Genomic DNA, 13104 nt, shown 5'->3' on the forward strand with positions numbered 1-13104 from the left:
TTTATTTATCCGGATACGGCATTAATTTTCTTATACAACACAGCTGACTTCACTTGCAGCTAAGTATATAATTCACTATGTTTTGGCTCATTTCAAAACACTATTTTCATGAATCCATGCCCTAGAGAACTTATAATTTTCTTCCACTTCCTTTGCTTGTATCCTACCTTCCTTCCCGCTCCGCAAAAACTTCCTCTCTCTCTTTTATTAAAAATCTTCCATATCCTTTCCTCTCCTTTCAGTCCGAAGGTCACACTCTATTCGACTCATGCTTGTTTATTTCATGCGTCTCCATGACAACAAATGAACGCAAACATTTCGCTAATGTAATACAATGCTCTACAACTACATGAGTGATTACATAACGTTAAATTTTCACAAATAAGAATAAACAGAATATTTAAGCTACTTAATCAGCTTTTTCATTACGTATAGAATTAATTATACTAATATTTTTCATTGCATCATATATATATTTAAGCTATTATAAATTCTGCACATATTATTGCTTAATAAATTAATAGTAGGTTCAGTTTAGAATAAATATTTAAATAGTAATCCTAAATTAAGGAATAATAAATAATTTTTATACAAATCATGATTAATACATAATAAGCAATGTTAAATGTGAATGAAAAAAAAAAAATAATTTACACAACATAGTTTCATTCACAATTTAACAAGCACAATATATAGGAGTAATAAATTCTGTTTAGTTTTCTCTTACATGTGTGAAGCCATTATTCAAAAAATATAGTATGTCTAACACAATTCTCTATTAAACAACTAGAAACCATGTATGGTTGTAAAGTGGATGTGTTTGTGTATTTTGTAGTGGGTTTTCCTTTTTGTTTGTTTGTTGATATTCAAAAAGAATTAGGTGGGAGAGAAGGAACATAATACCTGCTCTATCTATATACTGCTTCCCACACACACACACACACACACACACAAAGAGATTCTCTCTCTATGGAAGTAGAATCTCTTCCTCTCTCTCTCTCTGTGTGGGATAGAAGCAGCATGATTATGTAGGTAGCTGATCAGGAAATCTGAACCTAGAAAACTAGACTGAACATAATGTGACCACTGGGTCAGAGTGCCATCCAATAGCTATTATGCAGACCTTGATTACATGCTCTCATATGGAGGAGGGTGGTGATTGAGAGTCATAAATATTCATAATGGCTTTTTTTGTTTACGCACTGCAAAGTTCCTAAGATGGGAAGTCAAACACAATATCAGCAACAAAAGACCATCACTAAATTACATTATTGATGGAGGAAGAATATGTAAAAGACCAGTCTAGAGAGAGAGAAACTCCATCACTGGTTTTAAAAAAGTTCATTTGCTGAAATGAGGGATCCAAACAAGGAAACCTAGATGTCATTTACAAAATGTAAGAAAATAACATGATGGGAGCAGAATTTGTATCAGATCCAATTGTACCAGATCAGACATGTCTTAAAAGTGTCAGAAAATTAGCTTCCTGATCTGCTTAAAAGATGCTCTGGAAATTTTACCTTTTCCAAAGTATCCTTAATCTAAGGAAAGTTTTGAGCATAACCGAGATTATTACCAAATGCAGAAGATGTTCTACTATCACAATGGTTATGATATTCTGATTTCTCCCATAACATGCTGTGGTCTGAAATATGCTTACTTCTTCGATGTCAGTATAAATTTGAACACTTGTTTAAAGAAAGCACTGATACCTTACTTCACCATCCGAACTTAAATCAGAACAACTGTTATATCTAAAATATGGGAAAGATTATTTTAATCACACACTAATAATTTTTTAAATAGCTAATGAATTGTGAACATTGCAATATTTTCCCAGTTATACCAATGTGTTGTTTTATGTGTAACATGATGCAGCATTTATTTTTTCAAATCAATCCATTGTTTTGTAATTAACTATTGTTACCACAATGACGACCTGTAATATTCAGGCTGAAATATATGCATTAAATAAATAGTATTACATATCCCTTGTGTTTTTTTAAATTTGACCTTGATTAGATCCAATCATCATATTAACTAAAGTTTATCACAAATATATCAATATTGGCAATTTCTTATTTTTCTTCTTATCACCCTTATTGTATTTACAAAAAAAAATCTTATATTAACACAGTTTATTAATCATTACAAATAAGTTTCATCTCTTACTGCCTTAAAGATATCTTCCATATTGAGCAAAATCCTGACAACTAACAGACAATGTCATCTATTATGTGCTCAAAATTATGCCCCCATTTTCCACAAAAAAAAAAAGTATCAAACACATGCATAGTTTTCTAAAATTTCCATATAATAACATCAACAAAGTGATGATCTCTTTAAATCATCTAATTATAAAATTCTTTACCACTATCAAAACTACAAATTAAAACAAACACGTAACACCATTCAACATATTATTATGGCATAATGTCATATACAAATGCTCACTGTCAATCCACTGTAATAACATCTCTTACATCCACTTGACTTATTTTATAAAATTCTGCTCATTCCATAAAATCATCCTTAATTGAACATAATCATATTTCTATCATTCCTATACCAGACTATTTACATCACATGGCCAACACAAAATACAAACTGAAGAATGACAGCGATATTAACAAAAAACTCATCATATCATTATCCCAAATATCACTACATACTCTACATTTGAAACTATACCTAAAATCAAGGCCACCATTATTCTATTTCCAAGAAAACAAAAGCAAATTACACTGTTTTGAATGTATCGCAATAAAAACCACCCAGTACACTATAAACACAAAAAGATCTATCCAATCTCGTAAATTTCAGATTTTTTTTCTACTGTCATTTTAGTGCTAAAATTGTGTACTTTTTTTTATCTATTTGTATTTTCAGACAAACTAATTTTTTTCAACATGGCAGTCACCAGCTTTAGGTCTTCTGAGTGCTCTTTTCCCATTTTGTACTCATAAAGGGTCAGCAAACTATGGCACACTGCCTATTAGTGTATGCCTGCGAGCTAAGGATGGTTTTAAATAAATTTTGTGACAGAATCATGAAATTGCTGTGTCAATACCCATAGAGTAATCTTGATGTAATGCAACAATGCCCAATTGTTTGCATATTTTCTATGCCTGCTTTCACACTACATATATAATTGAAGCAGTGAATATATGTTGCACTCTTGTCGCTGCAAGCTGGTACAAATGCTGTACCAGTACTGCAATGCTGCAGCACTGGTACAGCATTTTGAGTGATGCATTTAATATTTGCATGCATCATAAGTTTATGTCAGTAAATATTGATACATATTGGAAAGGATCCATTGCAGTCACATTCAGTCAATAAGAAATGACCTGAATGCATGATGAATCTAAATTGTTCAATTAGGTTAAGGGGAGGGAGGGGATTATGTTGAATGACATCAAAGGGCTCTTTCAAAGATATATTAGTGAATAGTGAAGTAATATCAAAGAGCCTCCATAGCTCAGTTGGTATAGTCAAAGTCCTTTGGCCAGAAAGACCTGGGCTCAATTCCCGTTCATGAGGAACCTTTATCTGGTCTCTTTCAACTAAAGGTGAGTTAGCCAGTCTCATACAGAGGTAGGAGATTTTTTTCAACAGAAAATTGGATCTTTCGTCTCCCAGAATAGGCAAACTGGCCCCGTGAACACATGCATCTACAGGCATAGGACACACTGGGAGGCATAGGGCCAACCACCTTATCCTTGAGACAGTTGCGAAGTCTACAGCTAAGAACCTTAAACATTAATGAAAGTTTAAGAAGTAGTAATATCAAAACCAACCATTATGTCAGAATCTGTAAAGTTTAATTTTTTTATTATTATTTTAAAGTGCAGAGAATTTTTAATAGTGAGTTAGTTCTGCCTGTGAGTAAGGGGGTAGTGATTTTAATGAATGTCTCGCCAGTTTGCAGGTGGGGTTTGTCTATGCTGTCTACTATTGGACAATGGCGGGGGGGGGGGATATATTAGGTTTATGAATTTTAGGGACACCATATATCTAAGGTGGTTTGACATAAGATTTAAGCTTTTTAGAAATTACTTTGGGCCAAGATGTAATTTTTTTTTTTTTAAATGATTAAAATACAGAGACGGCTACATATAGAATGTCATTACCTTGTGACCACAAATAATCATTTTTTGTGAAATTTGCCTAGCTGTATGATGAGAAGTTGATGCAGAAGGCAAAGCTTCAGAAGAATCTTCGGGCATTTTAGTCTGCTCTAAGATCTGATCCACCACACGCTGAATTATGCGTTCACTTCCAAAAACCCCTAAAAGAGGATAAAGCATAAAATAAGATCTGATTCATGATATAATGGATTTCATTTTTATTTCCAAACATTTCTAGAAAAGAAGAAAGTGAATATGAGATTTTATATTAATCAGTTATATATATATATATATATATATTCCCCTAGCCTGTGTAGCTCAGTGGATGTGGCGTTTGCACACCACCGTGCTTGGCCGCACGAAGGAAGACTTCATTTCGAGTCTAGACGGCGACTAGAGGAAATTTTTCTAAGCCTTTTTTCGACCGGTTCCCGAGTTAGTCGATCTCTGGCACGGGCAAGCAGGTTTTTCCTCCCGGAAACTCGGGTTTTTCGTCCTGTAAACTCAAGAAAATCGACCGTAGAACCCACATTATTTCAGACATTAAATATATTGTGTTAGGGTTAGGGACCACGAGATGGCGGCACATTTGAGCCGTCTCTCTTCACTGCGTACCGCTTAATTAGTGATAGCTTTGGGCCATCTGTCTCTGATTGGGTACCAGTGGAGATTGAACTGCTCACTCAGTCTCCAAAAGTTAGATAGGGCTAAATGGCCTCGCCTACTCCCGTATACGGGAATGAAAAGGCGTTAGCTGATTTTTTTTTTTTTTTTTTTATATATATATTCCCCTCCTTTTATGTGACTGCCATCCAAGAAAGGTTGTAAACCTATATTAGGATCATAGTTGGGCTAAGGATTTGTTTTCTGTTTTCACAAATTACACATACATTTCTATTTTTAATAATTATATACAGTGCGAGTATCTTATTTTTCTTGTAATTCAGAAACAAAGCTCAAAGAGACCAAACATGGAACCTTTTAAGGCCTCCAATAATCAGAACAGTGTCGCACAACAGGCAATGAAATTATCTCACACCTAAAGATAATCACAAATATAAGTGCCCTTGACAAGATTTAAACTTCCAGCCTACTTATTGGAGAGAAGATACACTAACCATTCAAACCAACCAAGCCAGCATATTTTATTTTTTTATATCACCCCCACACATGAAAAGCTGCAAAACCTATAGCATATCAGTGCTGTGAGCAAGCAAGTGGCAGAAGGAATCTATGAGGGGGAGGCTGAAAAGCTCTGATAAATACCTAGAACAAAAATGATATTAAAGAACTGATATAACCACAAGAAAGAATATATCTTAAAACCCTTTTACTCCCATGTTTTGTCAAATTGTAATAATTTGTTCTTTTCTTTTAGGATATATAAGAAAACATGTCAGAGGTTTTGAAGAAATTCGTAAACACAGAGGTTCTGGCAATCATAAAGTTTTTCATAGTGCAAGAAAAGTTCGCAACTGAGATTCACCAAACTTTGTGTGAGACTTTAAGGGACTGTGCTCCAGCATATCCAAAGTTGGCATATGGGTGGCAAAATTTAAAACTGGGCACCCTGAAACAACAGATGTCTCCAAGTCAGGAAGACCTTCCACAGAGATCACACATGAAAACATTGATGATTGTATGCCATGATCCTTGATGATACATGAATACCAGCCAAAAACATATTGCAAAGACTCTGGAGATATCAAAGAAACAAGTTAGGGTTATTATCCAGTAATCTGAACATACAGAAGCTCTCAGTGAAGTGGGTCCCTAAATTTTTGAATGCTGACCAAAAGAGAGAATGTGTGCTGTCATCTCTAGAGATTAAGTCATTTTGAGAAATCAGGTGCAAATTTTTGGCTCATATTGTGACTGTTAATGAAACATGGCTTCATCGCTATGACCCAGAGACCAAACAACAGTCAATGGAGTAAAGACACAAAGGTTCTCCACAGCCAAAGAAGTTCCAAACCCAAAAGTCAGGATGGAAGGTTCTTGTCATTGTCTTTTGAGATATGGATGGATGGATGGATAGTGTAATCCTTCCCAAGTACCTCAAAAAAGGTGCAACTGTTACAGCAGCAGTTTATTCAACAGCTCTGAAGGAAAAACACTGTGGGAAAATGAGAAGAGGTGTGTTGCTTTTGCAGGACAATGCACCTGCTCACACTGCTCATGAAACCCAACCGACAATACACACCCTGTACTTTCAATGTCTGTCTCACCCACCCTATTTGCTATACCTGGCCCCATCCAACTATTTCCTATTTCCAAATTTAAAGAAACACTTGAAAGGAACAAAATTTACCATAAATGATGGAGTCATATTTGCAGCTGAGGACTGGTTTGTTTGGGTGTGGTTCTACTAGGGTACAAGTGGAGGAATTTTTTGATGCTTTAGAAAAAGCTACTGATACAATGAAAAAGGAAAAGTTGGTCCTTGTTGGGGATTTAAATAGCAGAGTACAAAATGATTGTCAGACATACAAAAATATTTTGGGAAAATTTGGAGAAAAGAGCAAAGCCAATAATAATGGCAAATACCTGTTGGATTTCTGCTCAGGACATGGACTGGTTATTACTAACACCATGTTCCAACATAAAAATGTGCACAAATTCACATGGAGAGAAGAGGCTAGGAATAAGAAAAGTCTCATTGACTATGTTATTGTTGAAAGTGATGTTTTCTCCCTGGTGCAGGACACCAGAGTGTACAGAGGATTTGAAATTGGAAGTGATCTCTATTTAGTCTTGAGCAGGATAAAATTGAATTTCATATTGAAAAGAATAACATGTAAGAAAGTTTTAAAGCGAATAAAAGTTGAGCAGCTCTCAGATGTGAACTGTAGACTAAAATACAGAAATATTATTGAAAAGAAAATGAAAGAGTTTGAGAACAGGAATCAAACCTTGGAGATTCAGTGGCAAACTCTGAAGGAAACATTGATTGATTCTGCCAGAGAGGCATGTGGTGAGGTTGTGTGCAAGGATAAAAAAATCAGAACTCCCTGGTGGACACAGGAAGTTAAAGAGGCAGTGAAGGAAAAGAAGGAAGCATATCAAAAGTTCCTGGCAAATAAGTCAGCTTTTACTCTTACAGAATACAGAGACAAATGTAAGAAAGCTAAACAGTGTGTAAAACTAGCTAAACAAAAGTCATGGGAGGACTTTGGCAAGAATATAGAAAATAAATATCAAGAAGGTGGCAAAATATTCTGGAGGTTGTTGAAGAAGCTTAGGAATGGAGGAAAGAGTGCTGTAAAAGGAATTAGAGATGATAAAGGTGAAATGAAAACAGGAGAAAAAGATATCCTTGTAGTATGGAGTAATTACTTTGAAAAACTGCTAAATGAAACAAGCAGTGATGACAGCACAGTGATAAAAAACACTGACCAGGCATGCAGTCAGGAATACATATCCATACTTGAAGTAGAAAAAGCAATCAAAGGCTGCCTTTCCACATTTCAAGCCTTTGATTGCTTTTTCTACACCATACTTCAGCATTTCGACCAGAAATGCTGAAGTATGGTGGTATAAGAGTCTTACAGTGGCTGCACTGCATAGTTCAGAAAGCCTGGACAGAGGGACGAATTCCCGATGATTGGAGTAGAGCTCTCATAGTACCCATATATAAAAAGGAAAATAAAACTGAATGTGAGAATTACAGAGGTATTTCCCTACTGAGTGTTCCTGGCAAGATCTATGCAAGTATACTTGAGAAACGGTTGAGAAGAATTGTGGAAGAAAAGCTTGGTGAAGAACAAGCTGGATTCAGGCCAAATAGAGGCTGTCAGGATCAGATCTTCACTTTACGGCAAATAGTCGAGAAAGCATGGGAATATAACAAAGATCTGTATTTAAGTTTTGTCGATATGGAAAAGGCATACGACAAGGTGCCAAGAGAGAAGCTATTCAATACGCTGCAGTTATATGGTGTCAATGGGGCATTATATCAAGCAATACTTAGTCTTTATTTGAGTTGTGAGTCAGCAGTTAGAATTGAAGGAAGTACAGGAAGATGGTTTAATGTTAAATCTGGTGTGAGACAAGGATGTACATTATCCCCTCTGTTATTCATTATCTATATGGATCACATTATGAAGGAATGTGGTATTAAACCTGATATCAAAATTGGAGATGTTAATGTCAGCTCTTTGCTTTATGCGGATGATGTTACACTTCTAAATAAATCCGCTAAAAGTCTGCAAGATTCTCTGACTAAATTGAATAGCTGTTGTAATAGATATGGTATGAAGGTCAGCAATAAAAAGACAAAGACAATGAAAATAGGCAGAATCATTGAAAATGTCAACTGTGTTGTGAATGGAGAACCTGTGGAACAAGTAAAACATTTCAGCTACTTAGGCACAATTTTTACTGAAGATGGTAAACTAAATATAGAAATAGACAACAGAATCAGCAAAGCTGGGATGGCGGGAAGTCAATTGAATAAATTCATATGGAATAAGAAAGAAATTAGTCGGAACACTAAATTAGCTGTATGCAAGACAGTGTTCAAACCAATTTTAACTTATGGATCTGAGAGCTGGGTCAGAAGTAAAACACTTGACCAAAGACTAGAGACCGCAGATATGAGAGTCCTCAGAAAGATTAGAGGCGTGAACAGATGGCATCAATGGCAATATCATATTAAAAATGAGGATATTAGGAAAGAACTTGACATTGTCAGCATCCAGGAATGCGTTAGCAGAGATAATCTCAGATGGTATGGTCACTTAAATAGAATGGGAGAGGAAAGATTAGCAAAACAAGTGTTCTCTGCCAGGTTGGCAGGAAAACGACCCAGAGGAAGACCAAGATATAGGTGGATTGATACGGTACAAAGTGCCTTAGACGATAGAAATATAAGATCTGATAATGTTGGAGTTTTGACAAGTAACAGACTGATTTGGAGGAAAATTGTAGATAGGAAGTTAGTAATGATGTAATTTTTCATGTAGTACTGTCATATCCTGTACACCCCTTGAGGGTACATGGCAGGAATTTGATGATGATGATGGACTGGTTTGTGCACCAAGGGAAAGACTTTTTTTCTCAGTGGACTGCAAATGATGCAACAGCATTGTGAATATGTAGGAGAATGTATAGAATAATGTGTAAGTTACATGGTGCTACCTCATTTCTTTAATGGTAATTATCACAATTTTTCAGCACACCCTCATATTATTGTTTTTGAACAACCAGAGGTTATAGTCCTTAGTGAAATCTGTGCGAATTCCAAAACAAACAGATAGCTGGAATGAGATGGAAGAGGATCTTCCATCTCATTCCAGCTATAAATAACCTTTTATCAGGGATTTTTCAACTGAAGGGAAGTGAGCTGGTCTCATATGGAGGTGGAAGGTTTCCCCCTCTTGGAAACTTTGGATCTTCTCACTTTAAAACAGGCAAGCCAGCCAGAAAAAAACCACACAATTTACAGCTAATGCACACAATGCAGACCGAATTAACTGTCCTATTATAAGCTATAACGGGTTTCTAAGAATACAAGTTACTTGGCTATGATGGGACAAAGGGCCAGACTTGAAAGGGAAGATGAGATAATACCAGTTAATATAAACCCCCCACACACATACACACCAGAGGATTTACAAGTAAATTGGTACTGAACTGTTCTTACCATATAGTGCTTCTACATAGTTCAAAATTAAAAACGAGTTTAAGAAGCTGCCAAAACTTAGTAATAGCAATGAAGTTTCTTTGAATACGCAGTCAGGATCTTATTCAAGATGAGAATGCAAAGAACAATTTATAAGAGCATCCCGAGAGTAAGTTAGCCAGTCTCTTAGAGGCAGCATTGGGTTTTTTTCATTTGTAAAGCATGCAAACTAACTAGAAAACACATCATGGATGTAGACTAGATAAGAGATTACTTAGTCTTATGAAGTCTGGTTTAGGTGGCCATGACAGGACACTGAGCTTAACATATTAAGGGGCATGAGATAAACACAGTCCAATTGTAATATTATGACCTCCATCTTATTCACACCTGAAAACAGTTAGCAGGTTCTCCCTCTTGCAGCCAGAACCATCACTATGCAGCATAGTAATAAGGACTATAATCTCAGTAATGTTTTATGGGATTCCAATCTAGCAAATTCAGTGGGCATGCCAATACTTGGAAGTTGTCTTGTTTGGTGAACCACTCATGAACAATACTAGCAGCATTGCAGTGCACATTTTCCTACCAGAACACAACTGAGCCATCTGGGAAGACAGTCACTGTGAAAGGATGCACCTGATAACCACAAGTTCAGAAAATATCCTTCAATTTTATAATGTTGCTGCCTGTTTTGCTGTACCATAACATTCGGATGATTCCACTAGTTTGTGCACGAAGGGAAAGACTTTTTTATTCAGAAGACTGCAAATGATGCAACAGCATTGTGAATATGTAGGAGAATGTATAGAATAATGTGCAAGTTACATGGTGCTACCTCATTTCTTTAATGGTAATTATCACAATTTTTCAGCACACCCTCATATTATTGTTTTTGAACAATCAGAGGTTATAGTCCTTAGTGAAATCTGTGCGAATTCCAAAACAAACAGGTTTTTTTTTTATCTAACTCTCTCTCTCTATGACAGCAAGAAATGAGATTCATCTGAAAAGGCAACATTCTTCTTGTCTTAAATAGTTCATATAATGTCTCTCAGACATAAACTAGAGACATGCTTATGCTTTGTCGAAGATTAGATACAAGCATGGATACCTCATTGCACATACTTGGGAGGAGGAGGGGGGGGGCAGCGTGCATGAAACACCTCCGTGTTCATGTGCACTGTGTTTCACCATGATACAAGAGACTAAATCTGTGCACAGCAGTCAAGTGCAGTCGTATCAAGGCCTTATGAAGAGGCAAACTGACTTTCTCCTTATATATCAATGTTCACTACAACATGCAATTATATTTGCAGATTATGCTATGTTACCTTTTAACTTATAGCTTCATCAGTTTCTTGTAGTATCATTGCACCAATGTTGTGTGCCAATGGCAATCTCATCATGGTAAAGTGCCTAACTTTTCTCTTACTAACACTGAATTGACAGTTATCATTTGCCCAATGTTCTAGCTTATTCAAATCATTCTGTAAGTACCATCTCTTCTATTTATTCTGTCCTTAAAAATACCTTTTACACTCACCATGGAAGGTTCTTGTCATTGTCTTTTGGGATATGGATGGTGTAATCCTTCCCAAGTACCTCACAGAAATGTGAAACTGTTACAGCAGAAGTTTATTCAACAGTTCTGAAGGAAATGAAGGAATCTGTTTCTGCTATCCAGGTTTCATTAATAGTCCAAAACGTATTCACTAATGGAATGAACTCTACCCCTTTGTTCCTGATGCTCCTGGCATTTATGTACAGACATAACAAGTTACCTTCTATTTTCTGTCCTCAAACACTCAAAAGTCTGAGCCCAAAGCAAATATTTCCACTGCTTCAGAGCAGATTCATAACCATACTCAATAACATTTGTATCATTTTCATACCACAGCTGTAGACATACAATAGCTCCTCTCATGATGATGATCTAGTTTCTCTAATTCCCTTCATTAGGTCTCACCCAATAAAGAATTTCTCTAGGCTCCTGATGTCAAATCCATTCGATTGCAGGCTGTCCCTCTTATCCCAGTCTTTTTCTACCATCAAACCCACTCTAAACAGCCAGAAACTCACATGCACTTCTTCTACATAGCTTGCACACTGAATAATTTACTATCATATTCCTCCTTCATAAGTCAGTGTTGTCATATCTTGGTAATAATTTTCATGCCCTCATTTTTCTTTCTTCCTTCTTCCAACAATCCTATCATATCCTCTCTCATATCACTACTTAAACCATTTGTTCTAGCAAGCACTACTATCTCCTTTACTTTTCTGTTTCTCTATTATATTTGCCACATCTTTACTTTTTATCCCAGGAACCTCAAAGTAGTGACTCATTTCATAAGTGCCAAATTTTATGACTGGCGTGACCTCTGGTGGAAAAAAAAAAAAACTTATTTGTGCCTATGGTCCCACAGAAGGTTCTACTAAGGTAGAAGCAGAGGAATTTTTTGAGGCTTTAGAAAAAGCAACTGACACAATGAAAAAGTAAAAGTTGGTCCTTGTTGGGGATCTAAATAGCAGAGCAGGAAATGATTGTGAGACATACAAAAATATTTTGGGAAAATTTGGAGAAAAGAGCAAAGCTAATAATAATGGCAAATATCTGTTGGATTTCTGCTCAGGACATGGACTGGTTATTACTAACACCATGTTCCAACATAAAAATGTCCACAAATTCACATGGAGATAAGAGGCTAGGAATAAGAAAAGTCTCATTGACTATGTTATTGTTGATAGTGATGTTTTCTCCCTGGTGCAGGACACCAGAGTGTACAGAGGATTTGAAATTGGAAGTGATCACTATTTAGTCTTGAGCAGGATAAAATTGAATTTCATATTGAAAAGAATAACATGTAAGAAAGTTTTAAAGCGAATAAAAGTTGAGGAGCTCTCAGATGCGAGCTGTAGACTAAAATACACAAAAATTATTGAAGAAAAAATGAAAGAGTTTGAGAACAGGAATCAAACCTTGGAGATTCAGTGGCAAACTCTGAAGAAAACATTGATTGATTCTGCCAGAGAGGCAGAATGGCATGTGGTGAGGTTGTCTGTAAGGATAAAAAAATCAGAACTCCCTGGTGGACACAGGAAGTTAAAGAGGCAGTGAAGGAAAAGAAGAAAGCATACCAAAAGTTCCTGTCAAATAAGTCAGCTTGTGCTCTTAGAGAATATAGAGACAAATGTAAGAATGCTAAACACTGTGTAAAACTAGCTAAACAAAAGTCATGGGAGGACTTTGGCAAGAATATAGAAAATAAATATCAAGAAGGTGGCAAAATATTCTAGAGGTTGTTGAAGAAGCTTAAGAATGGAGGAAAGAGTGCTATAAAAGGAATT

The 13104-nt window shown here is 36.0% G+C and overlaps 1 protein-coding gene across 1 annotated transcript in view; it reads right to left on the bottom strand.

Annotated features, from left to right (window-relative positions):
• The window catches only part of LOC150101198 (deubiquitinating protein VCPIP1-like), a 331399-nt gene that overhangs the window by 119103 nt on the left and 199192 nt on the right, over positions 1–13104 (bottom strand). The window contains exon 10 of the mRNA XM_090402113.1: positions 4134–4291. Coding sequence (XP_090258239.1) covers positions 4134–4291 — 158 coding nt within the window. The remainder of the gene's footprint in view (positions 1–4133; positions 4292–13104) is intronic.

The sequence above is a fragment of the Typopeltis vanoorti genome, chromosome 12 (assembly GCF_054136105.1).
Source record: "Typopeltis vanoorti isolate ZY-2024b chromosome 12, IOZ_Tvanoo_1.0, whole genome shotgun sequence".
Lineage (NCBI taxonomy): Eukaryota > Metazoa > Arthropoda > Arachnida > Uropygi > Thelyphonidae > Typopeltis > Typopeltis vanoorti.